Source organism: Umbelopsis ramanniana, assembly GCF_025399195.1.
Source record: "Umbelopsis ramanniana AG unplaced genomic scaffold K450scaffold_28, whole genome shotgun sequence".
NCBI lineage: Eukaryota > Fungi > Mucoromycota > Umbelopsidomycetes > Umbelopsidales > Umbelopsidaceae > Umbelopsis > Umbelopsis ramanniana.
The window spans coordinates 1-26,759 of NW_026252114.1; the positions used below are offsets into that span (position 1 = coordinate 1).

Consider the following 26,759-nt stretch of genomic DNA (forward strand, 5'->3'; position numbering starts at 1 on the left):
GCGAGATATAAAAGTTGATTAATAGATGTAGATATCAGCATTGGTGAACACAAGTGAAGAATGATATATGTTCAAGATCAGCGGGACTGACTTCTCCAACTTAGACTATCTCATGATTTTATGAAATTGCTATTGGCAAATAAGCAGTCAGCTCATATTGTGGTAGGCAGAGGTGCATATTCGAAGAAAACAATCGTATATTGGAAGATATCCGTTTTAATTTTTTGGCAGAGTTCAACATTTTGATACGAAGCTAAACTTATATGATGTCAGCGCAAATTATTTCTAAAAGGACTGTATTTTCAATACATGATAACTGACCGGCAAAATTATTTAATAATATACAGCTTGCAAAAAAATATGATCTTATTATTGCTGCTCACTGTTAGTCGGGATAGGAAAATATAATTCTTTTTTTTGGGTAGTTCTGAAGAAGTAAACAGCAATAAACCTGTACTGATTTAAGGTCATTTTGATGAAAAGCACCTTATTTGTCTCATGAAAAGGACGATAAATATTAAAAAAAAGAAATTGCTCACTACAGGGATCGAACCTGTGACCTTGGCGTTATTAGCACCACGCTCTACCGACTAAGCTAAGCGAGCTTCTTGTTGAGGAGTGACTCTGTCGCAATTTTATTCAAATGAGCAACTACGTAATATTTAAAAGCCAGTTTACTCAGTGGATTATGGAGTTAATCATTTCAAATTTTGTCAGCTGCTTTATATTAGTAATAGCCTTTGCTAGCATGCAGTTATAGTAAAGAATACATTTTTTTGAGCCATATAATCGTCTTTTCCCTTTTTTTGAGACTCCGCTCTCGATCGCAAAATGCTAACCTGACGACGTCAACACCTGCGATGCGCTATAAGCATAGGCAACCCGCCGAATTGAGCCAAAATAAAAGTGTTCGTAATTTTTATTTAAAAAAAAACTCTGGAATACGTGGAAGTGAGGAAGCTCTCAGCGAAGTTATCTCATTCCTGTTTCAGAATCAGGAGCAAACCATCCTATTCACGATGAACAGTCTCAGCGTCATATGTAACTCAAAACTCATGGCTTGCAATTTATTGTCAGCATACATTTCAATCTACAAAGGAAAAACTTGGACAGAAATAAATGCGCCGCCACTGGGTAATATCGTTCCCCACATATATACTCATCCAGGATTTTTCTCAAAAACCTGTTTGCTGACCCAACTTGAAGCGGGATCGCATCTTCGTAGCCATGATCTTAACCTGCGATTATCCGGGATGTTCCGCCGATTGAATAGTATGGTCGACCATTTTATTTATGTGCTCTGTAAAGCAGTTTGAATATACATTGGCGATATGTCTTCTACTACTGGCGACTCCAAAACTCTGGAAGATCTTCAAAACATATGTCTCAGTATCATGAACGGCGATCACCGCAGCTCATCAATCGCTGTCTTTTGACATCTGTGCAATCTGTCCTTCATAATTGAACGCGCCCTCATCCTAAGCATAAAATTATGCGCACAACTCGAGGGCCTCTTTTGCGGACTGTTTGCTACTTCTTTTACTACCACTCGCTCCAGCATATATTCGACTCAACATCCTTCAGGAGAACCCTCTCCATCAAGCCTTTATATTTTGAATCTTCCCACTTGTAATCAGAAGCATCTGTGCAGGCTTTTGATCCTTTGCTTTTTGCTCAAAAGTAAGCGTTTTCTCTTATTGGACCTACGTGCATTAGTACACATAGGCAGTTCCCCGTTCACACTCCGTCGGCCGCTCTTTCATCGAGAAGCCTGGATAACCGCTGAAGAATTGAACAAAATCACCCGCCGAGAGAATATCCGCACATTCCGCCCTGTCGATTACGAAATGGAAGAGCCAATTAAAGAAAACTTATGAATATAAACATAGGATTGCTCATGCAAACGGCCTATCGGTCAATGCTATAGACGACCTTGTGTCCTATTGTCAAGACTTTTACTTACTGTCATGGTCAAAACCTAGCTACTGCCAATTAAAACCGGCTTTCCAACCACCTAGCGCCAACATAAATGCCGTGCTATTGAACCTAAAAGCAGCCTTAGAGGCTCTGCCAGGCCAGTATATGTCTCTTAGTAAATCCCTCCTTTTCCTTACACCGTCACTTTCCTTTCCTCATCATCCCGTTACCCTTTTGCTGGCTTCTGTCGGCAACCTAACCCTCGCATGTACATACCTTCCACCCGATTGGACTCCCGGAATGTCTAAACGTGCTGTCGTAAATCCCTAGCACACAAACACCATCATTTGCGGCGACCTCAATGGTCGCATCGGCGAATGGCTTGGTGACCGAATCTGGAACTCACGTGGCAGACCCTCCTATGATGAACTGAAAGACACTCGCTGCCCATTTTGAACCGACAACTTGCATTTAGTGTCTCGACTCTGTTAACACAGAAAGCAAAACCACCTTCTCCAGCATCATCATCGATTTTTCCTCAGCATTGGTCCACTCACTGACGCGAAGATGGAGGTTTTAACGGAACGTTCCTTATCATCCGACCACAAGATGGTGCACCTGAGTTCTCTCTTCGATGACAACGGTGCTATCTTGATACCCCAATCAATCAAAAGGACGTGGAACCTCCCTTCTCTGAAGAAAGAAGATGTTGAGAAGCTGTACAAGCAAAGTGGGGAATTGCAGGAGCACACTCCCAACCATTGGGATACCGATGGAGTCCCACCAAATGCACCATTTTGAATGCCGAAAACAACCGGTTCACACTATATAGGATATGCTGGGCGAGTTAAGCATTTACCTTGAGAGCCTTGCTCAAGTAGCTATCTAGCTTGCCAAGGTAGGCTACCGTTACTTGGACAGAAATTCCGTTCAACGATTATCTGCCAATTTGCAGGAAGAGCACGACTCTCGCAAACAGCCCTAACTGAACTCAAGAAGTTAGTACAAGGCAACTCACCTAAGATTGAGTTTGGGCCAGAGCTCCTCGACCTACTAGATATGGCCGGTGCGGTGGATACAGATCTTCAACTAGATTTTCTCTGGGTGAATGAAGATGGACAACAGCTTGCAGGAAAAGTTCTTGATTAGCCAACCAATTGCATGCATATCAAAATTTTTTGACTTCGGCAGAAAGCAATGCTAATGTGAAAGACAGGACTGAGCGGATAAATGGCCTGAAGAAGCGAGCGTACCCTTGTTCGAGAAAGGTTATACCTAACTTTTCCTCTCAAATCCCGGTCTATCCCATTCATATTGACGAACCTCCCCCCACCCACGAAAAGTAACTACCCCCGCCACTACTCCCGGTGTAGTGCTTCGAGTATGTAGCCTACTAGCCGCGCGAAAGGTAACATAATCGGTGACTATTTTTGAAGGACTTGGTATGTTTAAATATGTTTTCATTCCTCTCTTGTACTAAGATGTTTCTTACTCAAAAATTTAGCCACTTGCCTTTCATAGTCGGGCTCTGTAGAGCACCAATAAAAAAAACTTTACTTGAAGCAAGCGAGAAGGCTTTCTGACCTGTCCCAGGTTTCCATGGTAGCTTTTGCTCCCTTGTTTTCCAAAAAAAAAAAGTCTACTCGAAATGCAAGAAACCGCAAACTCGAACCAGAAGTTGATAATACGTAATGCCTGCATCTGGTCAAACACCTATGTTCCTTGAAAAGCGGTACGCTTCCAACCAACCTTGCTCAAGTCGTATACCCGATGTGTAAACGAACCGATTCCCTCAAAAACATGGTAACTCCACTTACGTCCACCACATGCCTTGAACAGTCAGAGGGGCAACATCAGTTTATTCGGTGACAAGGAGACTGGCTAGTATTCACCGCACATTGTACTTGTCACTACCGAGCTAAAGTCTTTGCAGATACTCAGTACAAGACAGACGTGTGACTTATGGCATGAATGCGACCGCACAGTCAACTCGTACGAACTTGCAAAACCTTGGAAAATTCCCAACCCAGATTGAATGACATGATCTAACCTTTGTAACGTTATTATCTTTTTAAGAAAAAGAGAAGCTCGAATGGACAGCCAAGTTGAATAGTTGGCAAAGGCAAAACAAATGAGAATTTTATTGGCCGCAAGCCAAAATGCGTTTTTAGAATAAATATACATGAAAATGACAAGACAATAGCTTATCTCAATAGTGCATTCGGTGGAGTAGAACTAGGTAAATAAGATGTTGATGCAAGTGCCGTTGGAGAAGAAGATAGATAAGGTGGCTTTACATCGACTTGCACGATGGGAATAGAACCCGTCGTGCCGCTTGGAGGAGAGTTCTCTATATCTCGGCTGGGAGTAGAAGATTGGCTACCAGAATGGCTCTTTTTAGCTTTCATCAAATTTCCACAGCGTTTCAAAACCTCTCGTGGGTTGAGCTCCGCGAGACCTTCGCCATAAGATAATTCTAGCAACATAGGCTCCAAATACTCGGGTATAAGACAGAAATCGATTTGGTGTTCAATAAGCATCTTCACTGCCTGAGCGCAATGCCATGTATCTTCTTTGTTTGGATCTTTGCCACGCGCCGACAAAACATTAGGAGCAATCACAGTTGCAATATTTCCAACGTCCATTTTGCTGCCATCACCGTCTGCAAATGTGGCCACATACCGCAAAAATAAAAACAGGACTTCCAGAGTATCTCGGTTTTGTTTTGGTAGAATGCAGCATGCCAAGTGAAGAACGATTTTTCTCTCCGCTTCATTTTCGAGCTCTGAAGGTAAAGTGTTGTTAGTTTTTCAAGTCATCCCAACTTTCCATCCACATATAACTTACTTTGAGAAACGACAAACAGCTTATAAAGCTTGTAGGTAAGTAGCGGTTCCGGAAGTTCTCTCAAAAACTTTTTCAAAAGAGCTGCAATTTGAACAGGTGTTTCATTGGCCAAATTGACTTGAGCTGGATTTTTATCGATTTCCTCGCTAAGTTCCTTGAGACGTCGAATGTTGCCGTTCTTTCGGAAGATACCTTCGACCGAAACGTCTTTTTATATGTAAAAAGTCAAAAGATGGAATACAAGTCAGCATTGCGATAGCCAAGGGACCGGACCGAACAAAAAGAAGCGTGTACATACCCATTTGTTTCAATACGGAAAGACTATCTTCGATAAAAGAAGGAATGCGCAAGCGGGATGGACCAGCACCCAAGTTGGATTCAACACCGGTCCGTTCAATCAAAACCTCAAAAGGTACACCAAAAGTGCCTTCCTCTGTGAGTAAGACAGAGTAAGTAACCAAAGTCTGCGCGCTATTTCTGAACACTGTGCGGCGGCCTTACCTTTTGGTTTAACAGCTTTCTTGTTTCCGGCCTTCAAACTGGTGACAAACTTGCCCCAGAGAGTTTCATTTTTCTTGTCGTCAATTAAATCCACTAGTTCTTCCAATGTAAAATACTCTCGAACTAGTTGCTCCATGTGCAATACAGCCAAATACTTCATCATAAAAGAATCCAGTGCACCGATTTCTGCGAGATAATGAGCCTTTGGTCTAGATGCTGACTTGCTATGGTACACACGTGGACGATAGGAATTGTTGCTGTTATCAGGACGTGCACCGTCGCTTCGAGGCGCCATCTCAATAGGCGATCCACCTCTAGGGCTTGTATTCAAAGACTGAGAGCTTCCAAAGTAATCTGCCTCGTTGGTAGGTACTGCTGTGGTCGGACTGGGTGTCTCCATAAGCACCGAGCGCTTACCCATGCGATAAGAGGTAGTCATTTTCCGACGCATGTGGGTGGATTTCATCCGCTTGATATCGCCAAGATGGATAGCAGCAGATGTATCATCAGCATTCGAATATGATTTGGATCGGTTGTCCTCACGCAGATGGCCAGCGGGTGTAACGCTGGTAGATTTGAGTTTCTGACCATCATAGTCCATGGTAGGGATATGCTCTAAAAGAACTTAACATTTAACACTTGGAAAAATAAAATATTTTCGAATCGAATGCTCCTCTCTCCATACCTGAGTAATCCAAAAGGGTGTAAAGTCGGCGAAGGGCAACTCGCAAAAGGAATGAATACTGTTGCAATTTCGTAACATAATCAAACTTTGCCTCAATGTTTTCCAGCTTTAAAGTAGTAGTGCAGGTGTTACAATAGATCTTCATGGTATCGAGATGCAATTTGGTGTTGTCCAAATTTGCTTGCAAAGGTGAATGACAGCTTGAGCATTTAAAGCAGTCGCAGTGCCAGCGATTCTGGTGATACCTGTAGCATTCTTCCTCACAAGTGATTTTACAAACTTGGCATAGGTCTGAAGTGACATGCAGGCCAGATTCCAATTCAGCTCTTTCTTCGCGTGAAGCTAGCTGCATGAGGTCGTTTAAAAAATTGGGAATAGCAACTTGAGAATGGTACTTTTTCTCGAGTTTCAAAGCCCCGCTCAATGCTATACGAATTAGGATCTTGAGGTAATGGGCCAGACCAGTAACAAGTGACAGCAGCTCTTCTGTAATTCCAATCATCTGCATGCCATTTTCCTGGGTATGCGACAACAACGAGAAGAAATTGACAATCTTCTTGCAGAGCCTTTTCGCCTCTGAGGTGTACAAAAGTGAATCGCCGACTTTTTCGAATTGTGATTTTAGCGAGTCGATGGCGGCGAACAAAATATCAACGTGGGTGATGAAGCGTTTTGCCATGTTGACACCTTCTATATATGCACCATTGGATACATGCAATAACATATCGGAGATACAAGCAGCAGCAGATTCTTCAAAAGCAGAGAGAACGGTCCAAATCTGATACATTTGATCTTCCATATCGGATTGTGCTTTTTTCAATTCGCTAGCAGTAGGGATCGGTTTGTGGACAGTTTCCGTTAGCCCATCCGGGACGCCTTCCGAGAAAGTCTGAGATAATTTGACATTCCAGAATCGATTGATCATATAACATTCAGGATGCCAGTGTTCGTTGACATTGTTTTTATCGATCTCGACGAATTGCTTGAGAATAGCTGTCTCACATCCAGCACAATTGACAGCAAATTGCAGAGAATAATGATAATGACAAAATACTTTGCCATCGTTTTCATAATAGGAGTCTTCCGGTCCAAAGGCGGTTGGGCACAGAGAGCAAGTAAAATGCTCTACGTGATACTTTTGACCAAGCGCAGTAATGTATGATCCTTTCAGGGCTTCTCCACAGCTAGCACATACAAGGTTCAGTCTTCTAAAATAGTCACGCTCGCATAAAGGTTGAACTTTTCCATCCACTTCGATAGGGAAAAAACTTGCTGCTACATCAATACCGCAGTCCTATAAACATAAAAGTTGTTAATGCACATTGCTCCAGGAACAAAAATGTAGAAATAAAATTGAGCTGGATCAGCTGGACTAATGCATAAACGGTATTTTGATGGGACCGGGTGAGATGATTATCACGCCAGAGTCCCACAACTTCGGATTATGCTGATAGTCAAGTGAGCAAAACTCGTTCCTTGACTTCAAAAACAAGCCAATCAAGGAAAGGAACTAAAAGATGGAAATGCACATGTAACTTACAGCACATGTAAAGCACTTGATGTGAAAAGTGCGATGAAGGGCTCTTATGAAATCACCAGTCAAAGGTTCCGAGCATTTCTCGCATTTGTGCGTGGTGGTATTCTGCGACTGGATTACAGTCGTTTCTGGTGTTGGTTCCGGTTCATGTTGAGGAACAAGTACGGAATTTGCAATATCGGACAGGTCATCGTGTTTGAGTGTAGATTCCATAGTTTTGAGCAGGCATTCAAGGATGCGTCAATGAGAAAGGGTTTGGGAGTTGGGACTTCAAAAGGATTGGAGGTATAATAAAAAAAGGAGAGGAGAGAGAGAGAGAAGAAAGGCAGAGGTAGAGAGAGAGAAAGCAAAAGAAGAAAAGTTAGGAAAAGGGCAAGGGACCTGAACGAGTATTTGATTCTAAATTAAGCGTTTGCTGAAATGAGGCCGTGTTGCAAAGCCTTGTTCGCTGGGGGTCGTTACTGAGGGGAAACTGGAGCGTAAGTAATTCGTTCAAATCTGAGTTACTGAAAGTATTTAAAAACGTGCCCAGAACGTCGGCAAGTCAATCCATGAGTACCTAATATAACACGCTCAAAAGTGAGCATAGCGGTATTCTTTTTGAAACCATTGCCACAAGATCTGCTAACAGAACTGAGATGCTCTGCATGCTAGTGCCTGAACAGCTGCAGGCACTACTTTGTTGCTAAGCCCTAGGGCTAAAATGGTTCTTTTATATATGCCATTGCAACCGTAATTTGTCCACATTCGACTTCCGACCCCACAACATCGGTGCTGATGGCGTGTGTTTCATTGTCAGTAGGAGTACTGGCTATGGCCGGAAGTCTCTCCCAATGCAATGGCGGCTTAGGATACGTTGGGGTTGTGCCTTGGGTTGACCTTAGCAGTGGTACTTTGGCAAAGCAAGAAGATTGAAGGCAAAGGAGTGGTACAGAGTTGAGTATGTGTTGTGTTCCCAGTGATCACAATGGCGTTTTCAACGCTGTTTCAGCCAGCAGTGTCAGTCCGTACAATCCAAAGTTAATTTTACATCTTCCGTTTACCTTGCCGACGATTATAAAGTATGAACGTGGTTTTTTTTTTAAATATATTTTATCTTTTCCCTACAGTGTAATTGAACTAAACCGAATGAAAATCAGTCTCTATCTGTTCAAGTGTTTGCAAGGGATGATGGACGTAGTCAAGTAACCCGGCCTGTGAACACAGCTTTTTTAACGCGATGTGGTGTTCCTCTATATTTTAGCATAAGAAAAAAAAATTTAAAGCAAGAAGCCGGGGACAATCGTCACAAATTTTGGCCTTCGCTGATGTCCCTTTATAATGGTGGCGATTTACATTCTCCATCAAGTTCAAGCGAAGCAGGAACCCCAAAAAGTCCAGTAAGTTATTACTGACAGCAACATGAATCAGTGACCTCGGTTTTGCCTAATTGTTTTGAAATTACAGCGATTCCTATTGCCAACCACATCCAGTCAGACATTTCATAAGAAGCGGAAGAGACAACCCTCACCAACAAGACGTAGCAAAAAGGATGATATAGTATGGGATAGATCAGGTAAGAAAGACGGGAAATAAGAGCGAAGTCCAGGTATCATTGATTGTAACCATATTTGAAGACGCGGGCAAAGCAGAGTACACAACTAGCTTATGGTTTGAAAAATACATCCCCAAATCAGAGGTAAGCGAGCGTATCAATTGGAAGCACTCAGAATAAGTAGAAGGGCTATAGGACACTTACTGCGATGTGAGCAGAAAGATCTAGCCGTAACACCTGCCAAGGTGCGTGCGGTGAAAGATTGGATCACCGAATCCTTGCGGACAAACACACAGAACGGGAACAAGGTAGATACAAATTTTAGGCAACAATTTCGTGGGGTTGAAATAAATGCTGAAAATAATATTGTTGGAAAGCTTTTGATTATCAGCGGTCCATCAGGGTGTGGTAAAAGCACAACGGTACGAACTTTGGCCCGTGCGATGGCATTTGATATACATGAATGGATGCCGTTTGGTCCGACAACAAAATGGAGTGATTTAGAAGATAAGCAAGGTAAGATGCTTGATAGAGGAAAGACGGTATTGTGATAGTACTACTTTTTAGTAACCGGAAGATTAGACCATGAGTCGATGATGTCAAATTTCATCGAGTATTTAACACGTTCATTACGGCATGACAAGGCGCTCCGAAGTACGACCTATTTTTATTCACAAGAACGAAAGAAGGTTATTTTGATAGATGATATACCAGACCTTAGCAATGAAAGTTCAAGACAGCGATTTCACAACTTTATACGGAGTATCTGCAAAAAAACTGATACTCATGTGCCTGTAATTTTGATGCTCACTACCATCGAAGAGAGTCGCGGCGATGAACCAGCTCAAGGTTATAAGAGACATACCTATGACTTTTCAGAAAGAGGGGCCATACCAGCGGACATCCTACGGTCCGCATTCTGTACAAAAATTCAGTAAGCGTTTGGACCTTCCTGTCGGTTCGAAGTATTTTGCAGATGCATGCTAATTCTAGCGATTCGTCCCTTCGAAAACATCAGATACACTTCAATCACTCCGAAAAAGCTTACAAAAATAATCTCGTCAATATACAAATGTGAGGCGCTAGAGGCATCAATAGATTTTGAGGCAATTGCAGCTGTGAGTAATGGAGATATCAGAAGTGCTATCAACAACCTTCAGTTTTACGCCACTCCAAAGCAACATAATGATAATATTGGTCATTTAGAGGCGAGGTAAATATGCTTCACGCTGGCAAAGTACTCAATCGACTTTTCATTCTAACGACAGCTGATCTTTCTCCATCTAGTACGATGAGTCGAGAAGCATCTCTAGATCTCTTTCACGCAATCGGCAAAGTTCTATATGCCAAAAGTAAGTCATGAATTATATAAGGTTGTCTTTGATATGACGTGCTCATGCAGTTCAATTTGACTTAGGGACGTCAAAGGGAATCTTAGAATCAAACCCAGAGGTAATTAGCAGCTTATATGTGACTACCGATAGATTATATCTCTTATACCATTGGTTGCTATTGTTATTAGGATATACTTGCTTCCCTTTGTGTTCCGGAGCAAACATTCATCTTATGGTTACATCAGAATTATCCTCCATTCATGGAAGACATGGATTCGTGTGCTAATGCTATGGATTATCTAAGTTTGGCCAACCATCTTGCTTCTTTCGGTGAAGGACATGTACGTCCCCTTTTATCCAGTTGTAACAAAACAAAACTTAACAGTGTCTGACAACGTTCCTTTCGTTTTATCATTTTAAGATTGGCACGCATTACGAAAGCTTGCTAGCAGTTAGGGGCATGATGCATTCTCGTAGATTACCAGCAAGTTACCATCCTGTTAATAAGCCTGAGTTCTGGGAATTTGTGGGAAGCAAGACTGATCTAGGTAAGGTTGTTTTTACCGACTCGGTGCCCGCCGGGAAAATAGTTTTTGGTCAGCCACGTTAGGTAATACAGACCAAAAAAAAAAATTCTGACTCCTATTTCCCTCTAGCAACTACTCCACGGTCTTCTGTGTTACATGCATCATTAGACTGCGGTTCCATATTGTACACCAATGGCTCCGAGGAAGACGATGAAGACATCATAGATATATGGAGTGATGAAGAAGCGGACGACGACATGTGGGGCGATCTTGATGATGACTTACTAGCAGCCCTTCCAGACTCTCAAAATCTAGAGACCGGCATGGAAATTTAAGAACGCACACTCAAAATAAAAACTCCTTCCCCGTATCCCACACTCTTCTTTCCCCGTATGAACACGTTGGCTACAGTTGAATAAGCGGTTATATTTATTTGTGTTATAGATACTGCTTATTGATTTTGTGGTGTAAGGAAGGAAATAAACCTTTATCCGCTATATAACAATGAAGGTGCTTTTTGTATTGGTTTAGTTGAAGATGGGAAGGTTGAAGCCATAGGTGACAGGATCGTTGAAGCGCATGTTAAGGTCAAGCTTGGCGATCTGAGCCATATCAGCCTCGGTCAAGGACCATGAAAGGACATCGTGGTTGGAGACCATACGAGCCTCGCTGGAGGACTTGGGGATGACAGCGATACCCTTCTCTACGGACCAGCGCAGCAAAACTTGGGCATTGGACTTGTTGTGAGCCTTAGCAATGTTGGAAATGACATCGTGCTCAAGGAGAGGAGCAGCGGTGATAGCATGGTCAACACCGAGAGAGACGAAGGAGGCAGGACCGAATGAACTGTAAGCAGTGATTTGGATACCTTGTTCCTGGACCCACTTAACGAAGGTGCTTTGCTGAAGGTAAGGGTGAAGTTCGACTAAAACATGGGGGAGACACTGTTAATCGACGTGACTATAAACAGGCCTTCTATTTTCATTTAGGCTTACCTTGAAGAGCAGCAGGCTTGATCTTAGCATAAGTCAAGAGGTCCATAAGAAGCTGAACGTTGAAGTTGGAGACACCGATGTTGCGGGCAAGACCATCCTCAACCAACTTCTCAACCTCAGCCCAGCACTCGTGCATGGGAGCACGGTCAAGAGTGACCTTTTCCTCACCAGGCTGGAACCAGCCAGGGGGGTAAGCGGTCTCGATGGCAACGTGCTTCAAGGGAACGGGGACTATGGAAATACGCTGTCAGTCAAAAACCTAACCAATTACCAGACCCTTACAGCATTTGTGTACTCACAGTGAACCAAGTAAAGATCAACATACTCAAGGTTGAGGTCCTTGAGTTGCTTGTTGAAGGCTTCACGGACATGTTCCTTCTTGTGGTAGGTGTTCCACAACTTGGTGGTGACTGAGCAGGTGGGGTCAGCTTTCTGTACAAGGGTTTCACGCGATTTCTCGCCATCCATACAAAAAATCTCTTACCGAAAAGTTCTTCACGCTTGACAATACCCTCGTTGATAGCCTTGTTGATACCACGGCCAACCTCGACTTCATTGCCATAGTCAGCAGCACCATCAATCAAACGGTAGCCGTTCTTGATAGCAGTGTAGATGGTGTTCTCAGCATCCTCGTTGGCAACCTTCCAGCAGCCAAATCCGACAAAGGGCATCTTGTCGCCAGTGCGGTTCAAAGTAAGAGTAGAGGCCATTTTGTATTCTAACGATTTTCAAATGAAAAGGGGATGAAAGATGATATTTTTGAAAGAAAACAACTCTTAAATAAGTCGAGCGACAAAGTCACGCCCCAGAAACCCCGCAAAGAAACTCGAGGAAAATACTCAAACCTTACGGAGATTTCTTCCGTTTTTGGATTGCTGGGTTGGCAGACAGAGAGATGGGATGGGGGAGATGAATGGGAAGATACGACGTCACCTCTTTATAATTTTTTTATGATCAGTCAGGAAGTATTTAATTGGCACGTCTATTTTAACTCAAAGACTCTTTTTAACGAGAAGGGAATCCAATACGGCAAGAATGGTCCACTTTCGGTTTTCTGCCTCAGGGAAGACTAATGATCGATCAGAGTAGAACACTTCGTCATCAACTTCTTCAGGCTTTCGAGGTAAGCAGTGCATGAAGATCCAATCAGGTTTGGCGCCTCCACGCTTAGCTAAGTCCATGGTAACTTGATAGCCCGCGAATTCAGCCAATCGCTTAGCCTTCTCCTCTTCTTGGCCCATGCTGACCCTAAAATATTTAGAATGTTTCAGTACTATTGCTTTTTGACCACCGAAAGTCGGCTATGACACAGGACATACCAGGTATCAGTGACAATGACATCAGCATCTTTGATAGCTTCCTCAGGAGATGTGGTGAAGATAAGTTGAGTGCCTTCTTTCTTAGCTTCAGCCTTGGCGATGTCCAAAACATCTTGTTGGCACTCATACCCCTTGGGGCAAGCAGCACTGAGATGAATACCAACTTTAGGAAGAGCAACCATAAGCTCTTGCAAGATGTTATTGGCATCACCCACCCATGCTACCTTCAAACCAGGAAGTGTTTCGCTAGGGTGTTGCTGATGAGCTGTATATTCGGTAGGGTTGAGTGTCTTATGATGACGATATTCGTGGAGTGTGACAAGATCAGCCAAGATCTGGGTAGGATGATATTTGTCGGAGAGTGCATTGATAACAGGCACACTAGACTCCTTTGCCAAAGTCTATAGTGAAGGGGGTTAACATTCATCTACCAGGAATACAAAAAAAAGGGGCCACACGTTTACTTACGACAATTTCGTCATGACCACCAACTCGCGCCATGATACCATCAACCATGGAGCTGACTACGCGAGATGTATCTAGAAGGGATTCGTTCACACCGAGTTGAATATCCTGCGCTCCCAAAAACATGGCGTGTCCACCTAAATATGAAGATCGACCATTATTTAGTTAGTACGATGGTGAGTGTAAGCATATTTGCTGATCATGATTACGCGTCCATACCTAAATATGCCATGGCAGACTCAGTGGCGACTCGAGTACGTGTGGAGCGCTTTGAGAACATAACGGCGAGGGTCTTTCCGGTGAGCGGACGAGTAGGTGTGGAAACATTATACTTTGCCTCAACTTTAAGCTCAATTGATCGGGTCAAAAGGTTATAAAGCTGATCCTTTGTCAAGTCAGCAGTTGACAAGAAATGTTGTGGTTTTGAAGTTTGGGTTGAGAAAGAGTTGGAAGAAGACATAGTAGAGTGTGAAATAGATGGAGTAACGATGCGAGAAAGGAGAGAAGAAGAAGTAGACTTGGACAGGGACTTTATCAGCGATGCCATATTTAAAGTCGGGAGGACCGGGTGAACAGATGAAAGTCAAACTCAACTTTTATATTTGCACGGAGATGTTCCATCTGTTTTGTGACTGCAACTTGACTCACAAAATGCAAAAATTCGATCTCACCACCTGCAAAAATTAGCCCGCTGGCCAACTTTTGGCAGCCATTGAAGATGAACGAAATCATCGTCAACGCGCATTTTTTATTTCATGACATTTGCAGATAATAAGCATTAGATCTCGGAGGGTTTACTATCATTGAACGAAATTGTCACAAGGAAAAATGGCAGTGATTGGCGCAGAGCGGAGAATGTTCGATCGAGAGAGGTGTGTCATAACAAAACGCTAGGGGGACATCTTGTGTCATCAAGAGAGTTTTTCATTCGGATAAACTACAATCCATTTAATTTGCAAAAAAAAAAAACCACATGTATTCAGTCAGTTATACTATTCATCTCATTTATGAATTCTTTTGTTCATTCGCTTCCTGTTCCTCAAATTGATCTTGCTGTGTAATTACTCGTAGCACTGATTTTTTACTGGATTCCTGCAACTCGCCAGCTATGAGCAGTTCGTCCAATATGAAATAAGCCTATAGACAGGTTGAAACATTCAGTAACTCAGATACAACTCATGGAAACACTAGACAATGTGTTGAGGTTACCTTGTGGAAGTTGAAAATTAGGTCAAGTTCGCAGACCTGAGAAAATGGTTGGTGATTGGTCAATTGTCAATTTCTACTTGTGCAATCTACAAAAGTACAAATACTTACATTGCCAAAGTAGCGGTCGAGAATTTCGACGTATCGGTGAACAACTTCAAGAGTTATCAATTCGTTATCGTTTGAATTAATCCCGGCTACGAAGAAGAGACTTGCATATCTGAGAGATAGAAATCATTCCATTGCTGGCTCAATAAACACATTCTGATCTGTTCAATGAAGATATATCAAACCGTTTTGTACCTTCGATAGACGATTTTGGTATCTAATGGTAACGTATATGCTAATGTTAGAATCTCAAGCGTGTCACTCCGCATTTATGAAATTGGACAAAGTGCATCCATTCACTGAAGCCATCCCATCCGTACCTTTATACTCGAGAAAGTTGCACATCTTGACTCTTCGTGCAAGAACGAGTTGTGTAGCATCCTTTACGATCTTTGCTTTCTCCTTTGGTGGGATGGTAATGAACCATTTTGTCAAGCGGACCTTGCCTTGCCTACTGACAAGAAGAAGCCAATTTATCTGAATGGAAAATGATAAGTACACTGATTGGTTCTGATCGTTCGTTATAAGTAGTGATGCATACTCCCATTGTGGCCTGCTGCTTTACTAGATGAATGAATGGGTTGAGATGAGCTTTAGGCTGTGTCCGCCATTTTTAGGCGGGCAACTTTGTCACGCACCACGCTGTTCAAACTCAGCGCACCAATTCAATCACGACCCAGTTGCAATATCGATTCAAGTGAAAAGCAAATTTATCTACTTTTGAACAAAGAAAGAGGAAGACAGGGAACAATTTAAAAGATGTTTGCAATTCTGCGTACGTATGTGGCAGGTAGGTTGAAAAAAAAAGAACAAATATACATTGTCGTTGTGCATTATATGGTTATAATTTTTTGTCGACAAGAAATAAAGCGTTTGCTAAGGTTGAAGCAATTCCATAGAAATGAAGTCGAGGCAGTGTTGTGATAGAAAAACTAGCCATGCATCGTATTTTTTGGTTGTTCAGCAAAGACAGTCAGCTGTCATGATCTAGTGAAAAAATGAGGTTTTCGTAGGGTCTTCGTTGGTGCTTTACAGTCATGCATGCTGTGTATTGCTACTAGAAGAGCTGGATTTTGAAGGTGATGCTATGGGTGTGGTTACTGGTTGTGTTGATAGCTTAGAGAAATGGAAAGGTGATGCTTTGCGCGAGAACTTGTCAGACTTGCTACCTGTTTAGACGTTAGGGATTTCGTTATTTACACAAGCTATCAGCAATACCAACGTGAACTACAATGCTATTTACTTTGCTTTCTATTTGGGCTCCGGCACACTTTTGTTGGTGTAGTACTACTAAACTTTGTTGGCTTGGTTCTGTCAAGTACTATGTTCAACTTCTTTGTCATGGTAAATCCCTTTGTTTAAGCGATCGCTTACCTAGATCGCGCATATTTTGGTATGTATTTAGGATCATATCCGATTAAAGGTGCTCCAAATGGCGGTGGTGTTCGTACTATACTCTTTGTAGGTGTCACGTAGTCCTAAATACAAATGAGCAGTGAGACTTGGGGAAAATTTGGAACGCTTGATCCACTGCAAGCTTACTAACTTCTTCAGGTCTTGACCTCTTAGTTGACTTTTGAGGTGTACGCGCAATATCAGTATCTGACTGCTGATTTGCATCAGAGTATGATGTTCCACTCATTTTCTCAGGCGTACGTAGAGGATCATCGTTCGTGATATTGCGCAATCTGCAGACGTAATCATTTATAAGTGAATCCCAATAATTCGTATGGTATCGTAAGATGGTACCTTTCGGCCTGCTTCATTGACATAGTTTTTGCTTCTTTGTCTCTGGAACACTTTATGCCAGGCGCGACTAAGCCATCGACACGGGAAGGAAAGCGAATCTCGGATAGCTTCCGGACGCCTTCTATGTGGGACGTATCTGTATCGCTATCTGAGTCTTCTCCTTCTGAAGACTCGCTCTCCCTTTCACTATGTTCTTCGTCATCTGAATTGGCTAATGCATTTATATTAGGTTTTTGCTGTCATAATTGTACAAAATTGTACCTGAACAGTAGCGTTTTTACCTAAGAAAGGATTATCGTTGTCTGTTACCGGCTCTGGAGCGCTTTGGTTGCTTAAGTTTGCACTGCTTGGCATGTTGAAGGAAATGGTGGATGAGAGCGTAGCTTCAATCGAATTACTTATTGTCTGGGAGATTGTCAGTTCGAAACTAAGCGTCTGTTTCATCCCGTGTCTCGCAATAGCTATACAAAGCGCGTTTAGGACGGCTGTTAAGAGGCAATTGTCGAATAGGAATTAAGTCTATTGTAATCCTTGCTATGACGATGGGACTCGCAAGTTTGTTATTCAAGACCTTTTGAAATGGTGAGCGTACAGGAAGTATGGCCGACTTTGCTGTAATTTGACGTTTTTGAAGGCAGCAGTGGTTTAAAGCTTGATCATTGCGGCTCTGAAAAAGCCGACGTCACAGTCACTCAGAGATTTTTCCTCTCAAAAAACGCGAAAGGTCAGCTACGATCAGTCTTGCCCTGTCCGTCATGTCTTTCCTGGCAACAAGCAGCTTCCAAAGCCAGGTGTCTGCACCTCCAGACGCTTTGAAGCAACTTTTTGAGGCAGGAAAAGTGCTTGAAAGGCAAATGGGAAGAGATAGCAAATACCCAGATCTTGCAGATCTCCTAATGTGTAACCTTTCGTCCAACACTTTCGACTCGAACGCTTTAATCTTCCTGCTGAAACCAACGCTTACTCTACACTTCTATCATTTTAGCTCCAACTTCTGGTGAATACGAACAACCTCTTGGCGCTTCTAAACAACCATTCATGAAAGCGGTTTCACGCCCATTGCCCGACGTACTTTCAGAACAACTAAAAGGTAAGGCATATCAACATCTAACAGCCTTAGCTTCAGCAAGCATTGATTTATAACATACTTGTATAGACATGCATTGTAGAAGTTTTATGGGCTTATTTCCGGAAATTGATCGAGCTTGGATAACTTTCGACCATAGACTGTTTTTGTGGAATTACGTGGACGGGTAAGCCATTTGATTTATATCCGCAACACGGAATGTACCTTTAACATGAACCGTTACAGATATGACTTTGTTTGCTATGAAGATCAGGATCAAGTCATTGTGTGCGTTGGCTTGGTAAAACCTAAACCAGGTATTAACTTCTGTTACAACTTTGCAATGAAAGCCATTGTCCACAAAAATTTGACCTTCAATTTTTTTTCTTTGGCTTAGAAATGATGATCGATAATATTTCCCATGTACTCGTCATCGCAACGCCGCTGGAGGTAATCTTGCTTGGTGTCTCAGCCGGGAGAGAAAACGCCTTGCCCGGAAACACTCTTTACACTACATATCTATCAGTTCCATCCGACAATGTGTCTATGACCAGCATTCATGGATCAAGTACTGGACGCATCTTTATGACTGGAAGTGATGGACATGTATATGAAATGGAGTACCAGGTATGTGCAAAGCGAATACTAAGACTACTTGTGAGGTAACCTATGTACTAAAAGGATGTCGACAGCAAAATGAAAGCTGGTTTCGAAAGCGCTGCCGTTTGATCAACCATACCTCAAGCTCATACGCTAGATATATACCAACTCCTCTCAACTTCCGCCCCGAAGGTACTTCAATAATGGTTTTTTCTTAACCTTGTACGCATTCTCTTTTACTGACAGTCATATTCCCTAGATCCCATTAAAGCCATTGCAATAGATACAGCGCGCAATGTTCTCTATATGCTTTCAAAGAAGTCCAATCTTGAGGTAAAGAATGTAATGCATATCAAAATGAACGCGAGGGACGGTTTCTAACGGTAGGTCATAGGTTGTGTATCTGTCAGTGGACGACAAGGGCTTTACTCGAGCAGCAAAGAACACTGAAGTTTGCAAATCTGCTCAGCTCATGTGCCCAACTTCTCCTCTACTTGAAACTCAAAATTTTGAACTTGTGTCTATCCACCCAATATCTGAGCGCGAGTCCAAAAAGATTCATCTCGTCGCTGTCACATCGACCGGATGCAGACTGTATTTCACACATCATCGCAATGGTTTGCGCAACAGCTTTCCCATACCACCCTCAACTCCTCCAAATGCTTTGGAACTGGTGCATGTTCGAATACCACCATCGCAACAAAATGGCAGATCATTAGGGCTTCTCGGCAGAGATACAGACGTCGCTAATATCAGCATAACCTTATATGAAGATGCCGTATTTTTGGCTGCCAAGGACGACAACGAAAGATGCGATACCCTTATTACTGCAGCTCCTGATACTGGCAAAATTATGCTTAGCTCTCAAACAGTAAGTATTTGCAATGGCAGGTGTCTGGAGAGAATGAAGTGTTGATTAACATCCGATTGCTAGCAGGCTTCTAAAATGCCACTGGCAGAGTTCAGTAACCGTATGGAGCTTCCTGGCAAGACGTGGGCTATTGCAGAGTATTTAAACAATACATCAAAACTGACCGACTTTGGCATTAGTGAATTAGGCGCGCATCTTGCAATGCCTCCTCGACAGTTCCTTGTTCTTGGAAACAATGGCTTAACATCATTCGTCAAGCAACGGCCGGTCGATACACTTCAACAACTGCTTATAGAGAACAGCTCCAATCTGATGATGAGGGAAAAAGAGCTCACTGCCTTCTTTCAGCATTACGGTCGAATAGAAGCTTGTGCGATGTGCTTGGAGATCGTTTGCTTTAACTCTAACGAGAACGGCGAGCCTGCCAACCCTCTCTCAATATCTGCTGCCGATGTCTTCTACCAGTTTGGTGGTGAGCCAACGCTAAAGGAGAGCAGCTATCCATCTGTTTCGAATGATCTTGGTCGACCTTTGGTACAAGTGGAGACTAGCTACAGTGGCCGACATGATGGCTTGGCGCTGTATCTTGCACGAGTTGTTAGACCAGCTTGGAAACAAAAGCTGTTTGAAGTCAAGTGAGTTTAGAGCGTTTGCCTAATTATTTGGGACCTGAGCTAACCATGATGTCGACATTAGGCCCACAGAACCTTCAGTGAATATACAGGGTCTCATCGGCGAGCATGTTTTCACTTCAATTCAAAAAAACTTGGCCGCACTGAAGAAGTTTATGGATTCGTAAGTTTACAAAGTTCTTCTCCGTGATATATGCATGTCTGCTAATATTCCTTGTTTACAGGCGGCCTTCATTGTATGCCTTGCCTAGTCCGTCGGAATCCAAGTACCAGTCTATAGATCGACGACTTTTGCAGCCCTTATTGGTAAGTAAGATAGTATTATGCAATGTCAATGGTGGCAGTGTCTGACACATCCGACTTTTCAGAATGAACAACAATCCCTGCATGATTTATACCAACTTCTTGGCCAGTGCATCGAAGCAATCTTCTTTATCCAAAACATATTTTATAATAATCCAGCAAAGACATTCCAAAGGTAAGCCATCGATCCGTATTGAACTGGCAGTCGCATGTTGGCCACATAGTAATTCTGGTCCAGTGTTTCTCCGGATGTGCAAAATCGCCTCAAGGAACTCACACTGGAGAACATCTTGATCACCGAGCAAGGGCGACTTTTGACACGAGAACTCGCAACTATTTTCATAAATTCCCGTACTGGTCAAGCATCCAACAGACTTATCAGTGATGCGCTACAAGCAGGATGCAGCACTTTCTGCAATGCAAATGATATTACGTATTACAAGGTGAGTGAATTGTATTGGTAGATAGCAATGTGGAATGTCGCATACTTACTTATCATTTGCTCCTATTCAGGCTGTCGAGTTTTTGAAACTTGCAAAGGACGTATCGTCAGAGGAGGAGAGAGAAGCATCTCTGCAGCGGTCACTGGAGTTGTTCAAGAATGTTGCTGGAATTATTCCTTACAATAAGTTGCGCGAAATCTGCCTCGACTATCGAAATCTTGGATTCGCCGTTGGTGGAATCCAACTTGCACTTGCCTGTGCCAGAGCTATCGATCCTCAAAACAGTGGTACATCATACTTTGACGAAGGCAAGCCAACTCCAGACCCAAGAGAAGCAACTTATTCTTTACGCTGCCAGTGCTACAGTTGCGTCTTCGATCTGTTGGTTGACGCCAAGTATTTGAGCGAGTCACGCAAAGAGACTGTGGATAGAAGGGTCTGCCGCGGCGATCCTATAAAATACAAAGAATCAGTGTTCGGTCAAGCACTTGCATCGGATGACCGTGTATTCCATTTTGAGCTGTACGAATGGTTCCTCAGAGAGGGTATGACCCAAGAATTACTTGAGGTGAGTACCCATGTAAATTTGGTATACATGCACACATAACAATGTGATCTAATATGTATCTGGTAACTTTCAGGTCAACACTCCCTATGTTATTCCTTACCTCAGATCCCATGGACCGTTCTTTTCCGAAAAATCAAGCTTACTATGGCAATACTATCGACGAAATGGACGACATGACGAAGCTGCTATTTGCCTTAAGCAACTGGCCACCTCCGATGCTGAAATCGATCTTAACCAGCGTGTCGAATATCTGTCGACTGCCATAGAAAATGCCCGCAGCTTCAAGGCCAAATCGTACCAAACAGATATCACCAATCTCTTGCGTGTACTAGAAGAAACGATGGAAATTGCTGAAGTACAAGTTGAAATACGACAGGTATTGCAGCAAACCATGGACCTAACCGGATCATTGGCCGTTATCAATACACAGTTACTGACTGTGACTGAGGTATGAACATAGTACCCATTGTTGCAATGAGGCGTTTTTTTAGTGGAAAATTAACCAACCGTTGTTGCTTTTCTCCAATACCTGTAGTTATATCATAACTTTGCTGAGCCGTTTAACATGTTGGAGCAAATGCTTCTAATTTTCAAAGTCTCCAACAACAATGATCTATCATTGACCACTCATGTTTGGACTGAAATCATTCGGAAAAGTAAGTTTTGAATCGTCAGAGTTTGAGGTTTTATTACTATGGCTAATCAATTCTGTCAAACGTTTCATAGACGAGGAATTCGCCAAGCAGCAAAATAGAAGTGCATTGGCGTCTTTATCTGCATATGTTCGAAGACTTGGTCAACGTTTCTTCCCATCTAGATTCGCCTTCCCACTAGGTAAGTGTTTCAATAAGCTGTGTAAGCAATACTCATTGTCACCATTGACATTGTATTCTACGTAGATGTGTTGTGTGAAATGCTCGAACAATTTGCATACTCCTACATCGATCAAGTCGAGCCAGGCTGGGTCATCAATACCATGCGAAGTGTTGGTGTACCATATGAAATGCTCTTTGAGGCTTACCTAGTGATATTCGATGCCAAGGTTTGTGAAAAAAATCTGCTCAAAATTAGATCCAGCTACAGTACTAATGTCTGTATTCATTACAGCGACCGGCATGGCGTGGCCAGCACGAAATAGACTACTTGCTGACCCAGATACTATATCTGACACGTTCCTGGTTAGATTATTTGGCTGGACCAAGTGTCACGGAAGCAGAAAAGCAAATGCTCGATATTAGCAACTTGCGATCGGCTATTAATAATTTTGAAGAGGTTTTGAAGAATGGTCCACGACACTTGGTGGACTCCAAAGTTAGAAAGGATTTGTTGAACGGCTTTCACGAGGAGCTTGCAAGAGCAAGCAGCTGAACGACTACACATTGCCTTTATCTTAACAGTAAATAAATGTAGCAAGTTACTTCAAAGTTCTGATCTCATATGATAGTGTTTCGTCTGTGGCTATGTAACAAGTGAACACGCGACGGCCTTTCCAGCCTGAACGTAAAAATTTGGGAGGTTTTTTTGGGAGTTAAGAAAGTGTATATCACGTGTATTGTGACTGGCAGTCATAAGCTTCGATTTTTTTTTCTTTTTTTTTTTTTTTTTCTGAGAATTGTTCCTCGAGTATAGCAGACGGCTCCTTCTTACTGTACACTTTAAAGAAATGTCATTGTACAACTTCAAGAAAATACAGCCGGTGCCGACGTCAACCGACTTCGTCGACATTGTCTTGTCCAAGACCCAGAGAAAGACTCCTACCGTCATTCACAAGAACTACAATATTGGCAGAATCAGACAATTCTACATGCGCAAAGTCAAGTTCACTCAAGATTCTTTCGATGAGAAGTTTAAGTTGATCTTGGATGAATTCCCTAAACTCGATGTAAGTTTCGTTAGCTAGCCAATACTACCAATGTTCATTATACTTAAAACCTTTGGCCCTGCTTTAGGATATCCACCCATTCTATTCTGATCTGATGAACGTCCTTTACGACAAGGACCATTACAAACTTGCCCTCGGTCAAGTCAACACAGCTCGCCATCTCATTGATCAAGTCGCAAAGGATTACTGCAGACTGTTGAAGTTTGGTGATTCTTTGTACAGATGTAAGCAGCTTAAAAAGGCCGCCCTTGGAAGGTAAGAAAAAAAATTTAGGACCGCTTATTACAATTCGGTTTCAGAGCGTTAATCAAATTATTTTTTTTCGCTAGAATGGCAACAGTTATGAAGCGCCAAAAGGACTCGCTGGCCTATTTGGAACAAGTTAGACAGCATTTGGCTCGTCTTCCTTCCATCGACCCCAACACTAGAACTCTTTTGATTTGTGGTTATCCCAATGTTGGAAAGTCATCCTTCATCAACAAAGTTACTCGAGCTGATGTAGATGTCCAACCTTATGCTTTCACTACCAAGTCATTGTTCGTCGGTCACATGGATTACAAGTATTTGAGATGGCAAGTCATCGATACTCCCGGAATTTTGGATCATCCTTTGGAAGAGCGAAATACCATTGAAATGCAGTCTATCACTGCTATGGCCCATTTGAGATCTTGCATCATGTACTTTATGGATTTGTCTGAACAGTGTGGTTACAGTGTTGCCGATCAGGTAAGTTAGCCATACACAATGGAGCAAACGTTTGTTAGAAATGAAGGCTTTTACTAATCGTTTGTGTGTAGGTTGCTCTTTTCCACAGCATTAAGCCTCTCTTTGCCAACAAGCCAACCATGTTGGTTATCAACAAAATTGATCAGGTTAAGCCCGAGGATCTTCCCGAAGATCAGCAAAAGATGATTCAGGACATTGTCGACCAGGATGGTGTCACCATGGTCTCTATGTCTTGCTACTTGGATGAAAATGTCATGCAAGTTCGTAACACCTCTTGCGACAAGCTGTTGGCTGCTAGAGTCGAGATGAAGATGAAGGGTCAAAAGATCAATGACGTTATCAACAAAATCCATTTGGCCGAACCTGTTGCCAGAGATAATGTTGACCGTCCTGCTCAAATTCCTCAGGCTGCCGTTGGTCGTGCCAGATTCGACATGAAGGATCCTAACAGACGTCGCCTTGAACGTGACATTGAAGCCGAGAATGGTGGTGCTGGTGTTTACAGTGCTGACTTCAAGAGTAAGTTTCCCGGTGACATAATGGTCTTTCTCGATACACATTTACTGATCTATTTGATTTACACGTTAACAGAGAGATACGACCTTGCCTCCGAAGACTGGAAATACGATGTCATTCCCGAATTTTGGGAAGGTCACAACATTGCCGATTTCATTGATCCTGAAATCGAGGAGAAGTTGGAGGCTTTGGAGCGTGAGGAAGAGCGCTTGGAGAAGGAAGGATTCTATGAATCTGAAGAAGAAATTGTAAGTACACAGAAATATAAAGCGTGAGTTTACACAATTCGATAATGGATATTAATCATGTCTCGTTTTTTTAGATTGATTCTGAAGAAGAAGAGCTTAAGGCAACTGCTGAAACTATTCGTGAAAAGAAGAAGCTCATCGTCCAAGCCCATCGTGCAGCCAAGGGCAATCGTAACATTATACCCAAGATGGTCGCAGGTCGTGCTAGCACTGTTGATGATATGAATGATCACTTGTCCAAGATGGGCATCGATGCCAGTGCTGTCGTGGACCGTGCTCGCAGCGTTACACGCAAGCGTGCACGATCTGAATCTAGAGCCGATGATGCCGTCAGAGAGGCTAGTGTTCTTCCACGAGGAGACTCTATGATCAGAGATAGAAGCACTGCTGGTCTTCGTAATGTTAAGCAAAAGGTCGAAGCAGACAAACAAAAGAAGGTGTCTCAACGACGATCAAATCTCTTCGCTAAGCGTGGTGAAGCCGATCGTGACATTCAAACCAAGATGCCCAAGCATCTTTTCAGTGGTAAAGCTGCTGTTGGCAAGAGAGACAGACGTTAAATACTGTTATATGATTTCACATTTTTTCCCGCCCGTTTTTATAATTTCTTTTATTTTTTTTCTTTTTTATCTTTCTCGCATCACCATCCTCTTTGATAGAACGTTTCATTTGCTGCATCTATTCCACAGAAATAAAACTGCATCTTGTATTACCATATATCTTGATCTTTTCATGAGCCAAAACCGCAGATAGATGACAGTCATGCAAATGGCAAAATTACCAGCCACTGTGGGCATGGTAGAAACCTTCTTCGATTTAAAGTATTTGTCATATTTTTTTGAGTTCATTCACTTCCATTTCTGGCGAAGAGCCATTCATACGACAGTGCATGCGAAGACCTGGCGTTCTACAAAGGATAACTTTATTTTAAAGTACTGTTATCTGGTATGCTTTTATCTTTGTGCTGCTGACAAGGGCAACCTTTACTGGTGCCTTTAATTCTCGCCTCTTTTCTCTAAAAGACGTTGGATATGCTCGCTCAGCTGGAAGTTCTTCAGTGTTGCGGTATTAATCTTGCTTGCTCCTTGAACTGTTTTGATGCACTGCAATGTATTTCATCCTGTCAATATTTGTTTCTCAAGTACTTTTCCACTCCCTGACATGTACGTACCGAGCTTGAACCGCACCAGCAGTCAAAAGGTTGGGCTAATATATACAGTAGCATCGTATGTCAATATTGGTTGTATCCGTCGTTTGTATAACAAATTTGATATCTTACCCATGTCCCATTCGGTGGAAGGATAAAAGAAAGTAATTTCATCGCCAGTAGCAAGATCCACATTAGCAAGGACTGCTCTTCTCTTGAGGTCTAGGACAGCAGTGGGACTGCAAGAATGATTCATGTAAAGTAAATCACTGTTGAGTTCTACGTGCTCGTCTTCACTGATTTGAACGCTGGAGTAAGCCTTGGGTCCGGCAGTCAAGCCTTCAAGCGAGGCAATAACCTCTCCCTTCTTGTAGCTTTTAGCAGTAAGAAGCTTTGAGTTGTAATTTTCAGGATCGCCAATCCATTTGACTAGAAATTGCTCAGGGTGAGTGGGTTTATATGAAGTTGAAGAAGGCATTTTTTTTTGAAAGTGAAGACAGTGTGACTAAACAATGACAGACGAAAAAAAAATTGGTTCCCAAAGAAGTTCACTCTCATTTAAATCATTCCGATCAACAATAAATATGGCTGACTATAACGAGTATTCACGTGTAGACGTAAATGTATGGGGTCATAGTACATTTATAACAGCCAAGTACAATGCCCCGACTCTGTGTGATGCTTTGGAAGCACAGGAAGCCTTACGCAGAGGTCAAACACTCTCCGCTTGTTCAATGTCTCAAAAAGTGGAGACTTTACACGTCTATATATTTATAAGTTTTGGCGATTCGACAGTAAGTGAGATTTTGCAATAAATTCATTGCATTAATCTGCGGTCGTTATGCAATCTACAAGAATTCTGCAAATATATTTGGGTCCCGATAGCTGTCGTACTGTGGCAAACAATAATTGTAGTCCGACGACCGCAGGGAGCAGCGATATGCAGGCTTTACGCCATGCGCGAAATCTCCGTACCGTACATTCCTGACACTGTGGGTCTCGTTTTGCTGAGGAGATCCAATATTATCGCATC

At 42.5% G+C, this 26,759-nt stretch overlaps 11 protein-coding genes and 1 non-coding gene across 12 annotated transcripts; 4 read left to right on the forward strand and 8 right to left on the reverse strand.

Annotated features, from left to right (window-relative positions):
• Positions 1-532: 532 nt before the first annotated feature.
• On the reverse strand, positions 533-605 carry K450DRAFT_t53. The gene has a single exon. It is a non-coding gene; the product is annotated as a tRNA-Ile (tRNA).
• A 1,217-nt stretch (positions 606-1,822) lies between these two features.
• Positions 1,823-2,366, forward strand: K450DRAFT_241272 (uncharacterized protein). The gene has a single exon (XM_051589066.1). It carries the CDS (start codon positions 2,083-2,085, stop codon positions 2,245-2,247), a length of 165 nt encoding a protein of 54 aa, XP_051444504.1. The 5' UTR covers positions 1,823-2,082; the 3' UTR covers positions 2,248-2,366.
• Positions 2,367-3,708: 1,342 nt separating this feature from the next.
• On the reverse strand, positions 3,709-4,395 carry K450DRAFT_241279 (uncharacterized protein). The gene has a single exon (XM_051589067.1). It carries the CDS (start codon positions 4,099-4,101, stop codon positions 3,799-3,801), a length of 303 nt encoding a protein of 100 aa, XP_051444505.1. The 5' UTR covers positions 4,102-4,395; the 3' UTR covers positions 3,709-3,798.
• On the reverse strand, positions 3,870-7,959 carry K450DRAFT_241281 (uncharacterized protein). Its single transcript, XM_051589068.1, has 6 exons — positions 7,491-7,959; positions 5,951-7,244; positions 5,266-5,880; positions 5,063-5,197; positions 4,765-4,971; positions 3,870-4,702 (listed from the first exon to the last, which is right to left on the reverse strand). The coding sequence occupies exons 1-6, from the start codon at positions 7,698-7,700 to the stop codon at positions 4,122-4,124; spliced, it is 3,042 nt and encodes a 1,013-aa protein (XP_051444506.1). The 5' UTR covers positions 7,701-7,959; the 3' UTR covers positions 3,870-4,121.
• Positions 7,960-8,610: 651 nt separating this feature from the next.
• Positions 8,611-10,696, forward strand: K450DRAFT_241288 (uncharacterized protein). The gene is made up of 8 exons (XM_051589069.1): positions 8,611-8,866; positions 8,934-9,026; positions 9,237-9,329; positions 9,399-9,537; positions 9,604-9,955; positions 10,040-10,234; positions 10,309-10,373; positions 10,439-10,696. Exons 1-8 carry the CDS (start codon positions 8,795-8,797, stop codon positions 10,639-10,641), a joined length of 1,212 nt encoding a protein of 403 aa, XP_051444507.1. The 5' UTR covers positions 8,611-8,794; the 3' UTR covers positions 10,642-10,696.
• A 577-nt stretch (positions 10,697-11,273) lies between these two features.
• On the reverse strand, positions 11,274-12,747 carry K450DRAFT_241297 (uncharacterized protein). Its single transcript, XM_051589070.1, has 4 exons — positions 12,362-12,747; positions 12,177-12,287; positions 11,878-12,108; positions 11,274-11,807 (listed from the first exon to the last, which is right to left on the reverse strand). Exons 1-4 carry the CDS (start codon positions 12,585-12,587, stop codon positions 11,410-11,412), a joined length of 966 nt encoding a protein of 321 aa, XP_051444508.1. The 5' UTR covers positions 12,588-12,747; the 3' UTR covers positions 11,274-11,409.
• Positions 12,748-12,755: 8 nt separating this feature from the next.
• K450DRAFT_241298 (uncharacterized protein) lies at positions 12,756-14,235 on the reverse strand. The gene is made up of 4 exons (XM_051589071.1): positions 13,881-14,235; positions 13,665-13,798; positions 13,197-13,597; positions 12,756-13,119 (listed from the first exon to the last, which is right to left on the reverse strand). The coding sequence occupies exons 1-4, from the start codon at positions 14,206-14,208 to the stop codon at positions 12,870-12,872; spliced, it is 1,113 nt and encodes a 370-aa protein (XP_051444509.1). The 5' UTR covers positions 14,209-14,235; the 3' UTR covers positions 12,756-12,869.
• A 148-nt stretch (positions 14,236-14,383) lies between these two features.
• K450DRAFT_57914 (uncharacterized protein) lies at positions 14,384-15,612 on the reverse strand. The gene is made up of 6 exons (XM_051593826.1): positions 15,517-15,612; positions 15,296-15,452; positions 15,171-15,192; positions 14,979-15,087; positions 14,871-14,906; positions 14,384-14,798 (listed from the first exon to the last, which is right to left on the reverse strand). The coding sequence occupies exons 1-6, from the start codon at positions 15,520-15,522 to the stop codon at positions 14,667-14,669; spliced, it is 462 nt and encodes a 153-aa protein (XP_051444510.1). The 5' UTR covers positions 15,523-15,612; the 3' UTR covers positions 14,384-14,666.
• Positions 15,613-15,954: 342 nt separating this feature from the next.
• Positions 15,955-17,412, reverse strand: K450DRAFT_241307 (uncharacterized protein). Its single transcript, XM_051589072.1, has 6 exons — positions 17,006-17,412; positions 16,725-16,935; positions 16,522-16,663; positions 16,350-16,453; positions 16,219-16,286; positions 15,955-16,144 (listed from the first exon to the last, which is right to left on the reverse strand). The coding sequence occupies exons 1-6, from the start codon at positions 17,166-17,168 to the stop codon at positions 16,011-16,013; spliced, it is 822 nt and encodes a 273-aa protein (XP_051444511.1). The 5' UTR covers positions 17,169-17,412; the 3' UTR covers positions 15,955-16,010.
• A 78-nt stretch (positions 17,413-17,490) lies between these two features.
• K450DRAFT_241319 (uncharacterized protein) lies at positions 17,491-22,645 on the forward strand. Its single transcript, XM_051589073.1, has 19 exons — positions 17,491-17,624; positions 17,710-17,814; positions 17,881-17,977; positions 18,037-18,107; positions 18,188-18,417; positions 18,483-18,582; positions 18,650-18,723; positions 18,785-19,261; positions 19,325-19,896; positions 19,958-20,056; positions 20,118-20,199; positions 20,262-20,371; positions 20,435-20,639; positions 20,710-21,207; positions 21,281-21,655; positions 21,743-21,863; positions 21,934-22,041; positions 22,107-22,249; positions 22,315-22,645. Exons 1-19 carry the CDS (start codon positions 17,579-17,581, stop codon positions 22,573-22,575), a joined length of 3,774 nt encoding a protein of 1,257 aa, XP_051444512.1. The 5' UTR covers positions 17,491-17,578; the 3' UTR covers positions 22,576-22,645.
• A 180-nt stretch (positions 22,646-22,825) lies between these two features.
• On the forward strand, positions 22,826-25,297 carry K450DRAFT_294704 (uncharacterized protein). Its single transcript, XM_051593605.1, has 5 exons — positions 22,826-23,089; positions 23,157-23,344; positions 23,419-23,815; positions 23,887-24,579; positions 24,654-25,297. The coding sequence occupies exons 1-5, from the start codon at positions 22,871-22,873 to the stop codon at positions 25,137-25,139; spliced, it is 1,983 nt and encodes a 660-aa protein (XP_051444513.1). The 5' UTR covers positions 22,826-22,870; the 3' UTR covers positions 25,140-25,297.
• Positions 25,298-25,470: 173 nt separating this feature from the next.
• K450DRAFT_241331 (uncharacterized protein) lies at positions 25,471-26,260 on the reverse strand. Its single transcript, XM_051589074.1, has 3 exons — positions 25,859-26,260; positions 25,751-25,785; positions 25,471-25,682 (listed from the first exon to the last, which is right to left on the reverse strand). Exons 1-3 carry the CDS (start codon positions 26,202-26,204, stop codon positions 25,575-25,577), a joined length of 489 nt encoding a protein of 162 aa, XP_051444514.1. The 5' UTR covers positions 26,205-26,260; the 3' UTR covers positions 25,471-25,574.
• Between the last annotated feature and the right edge of the window lie 499 nt (positions 26,261-26,759).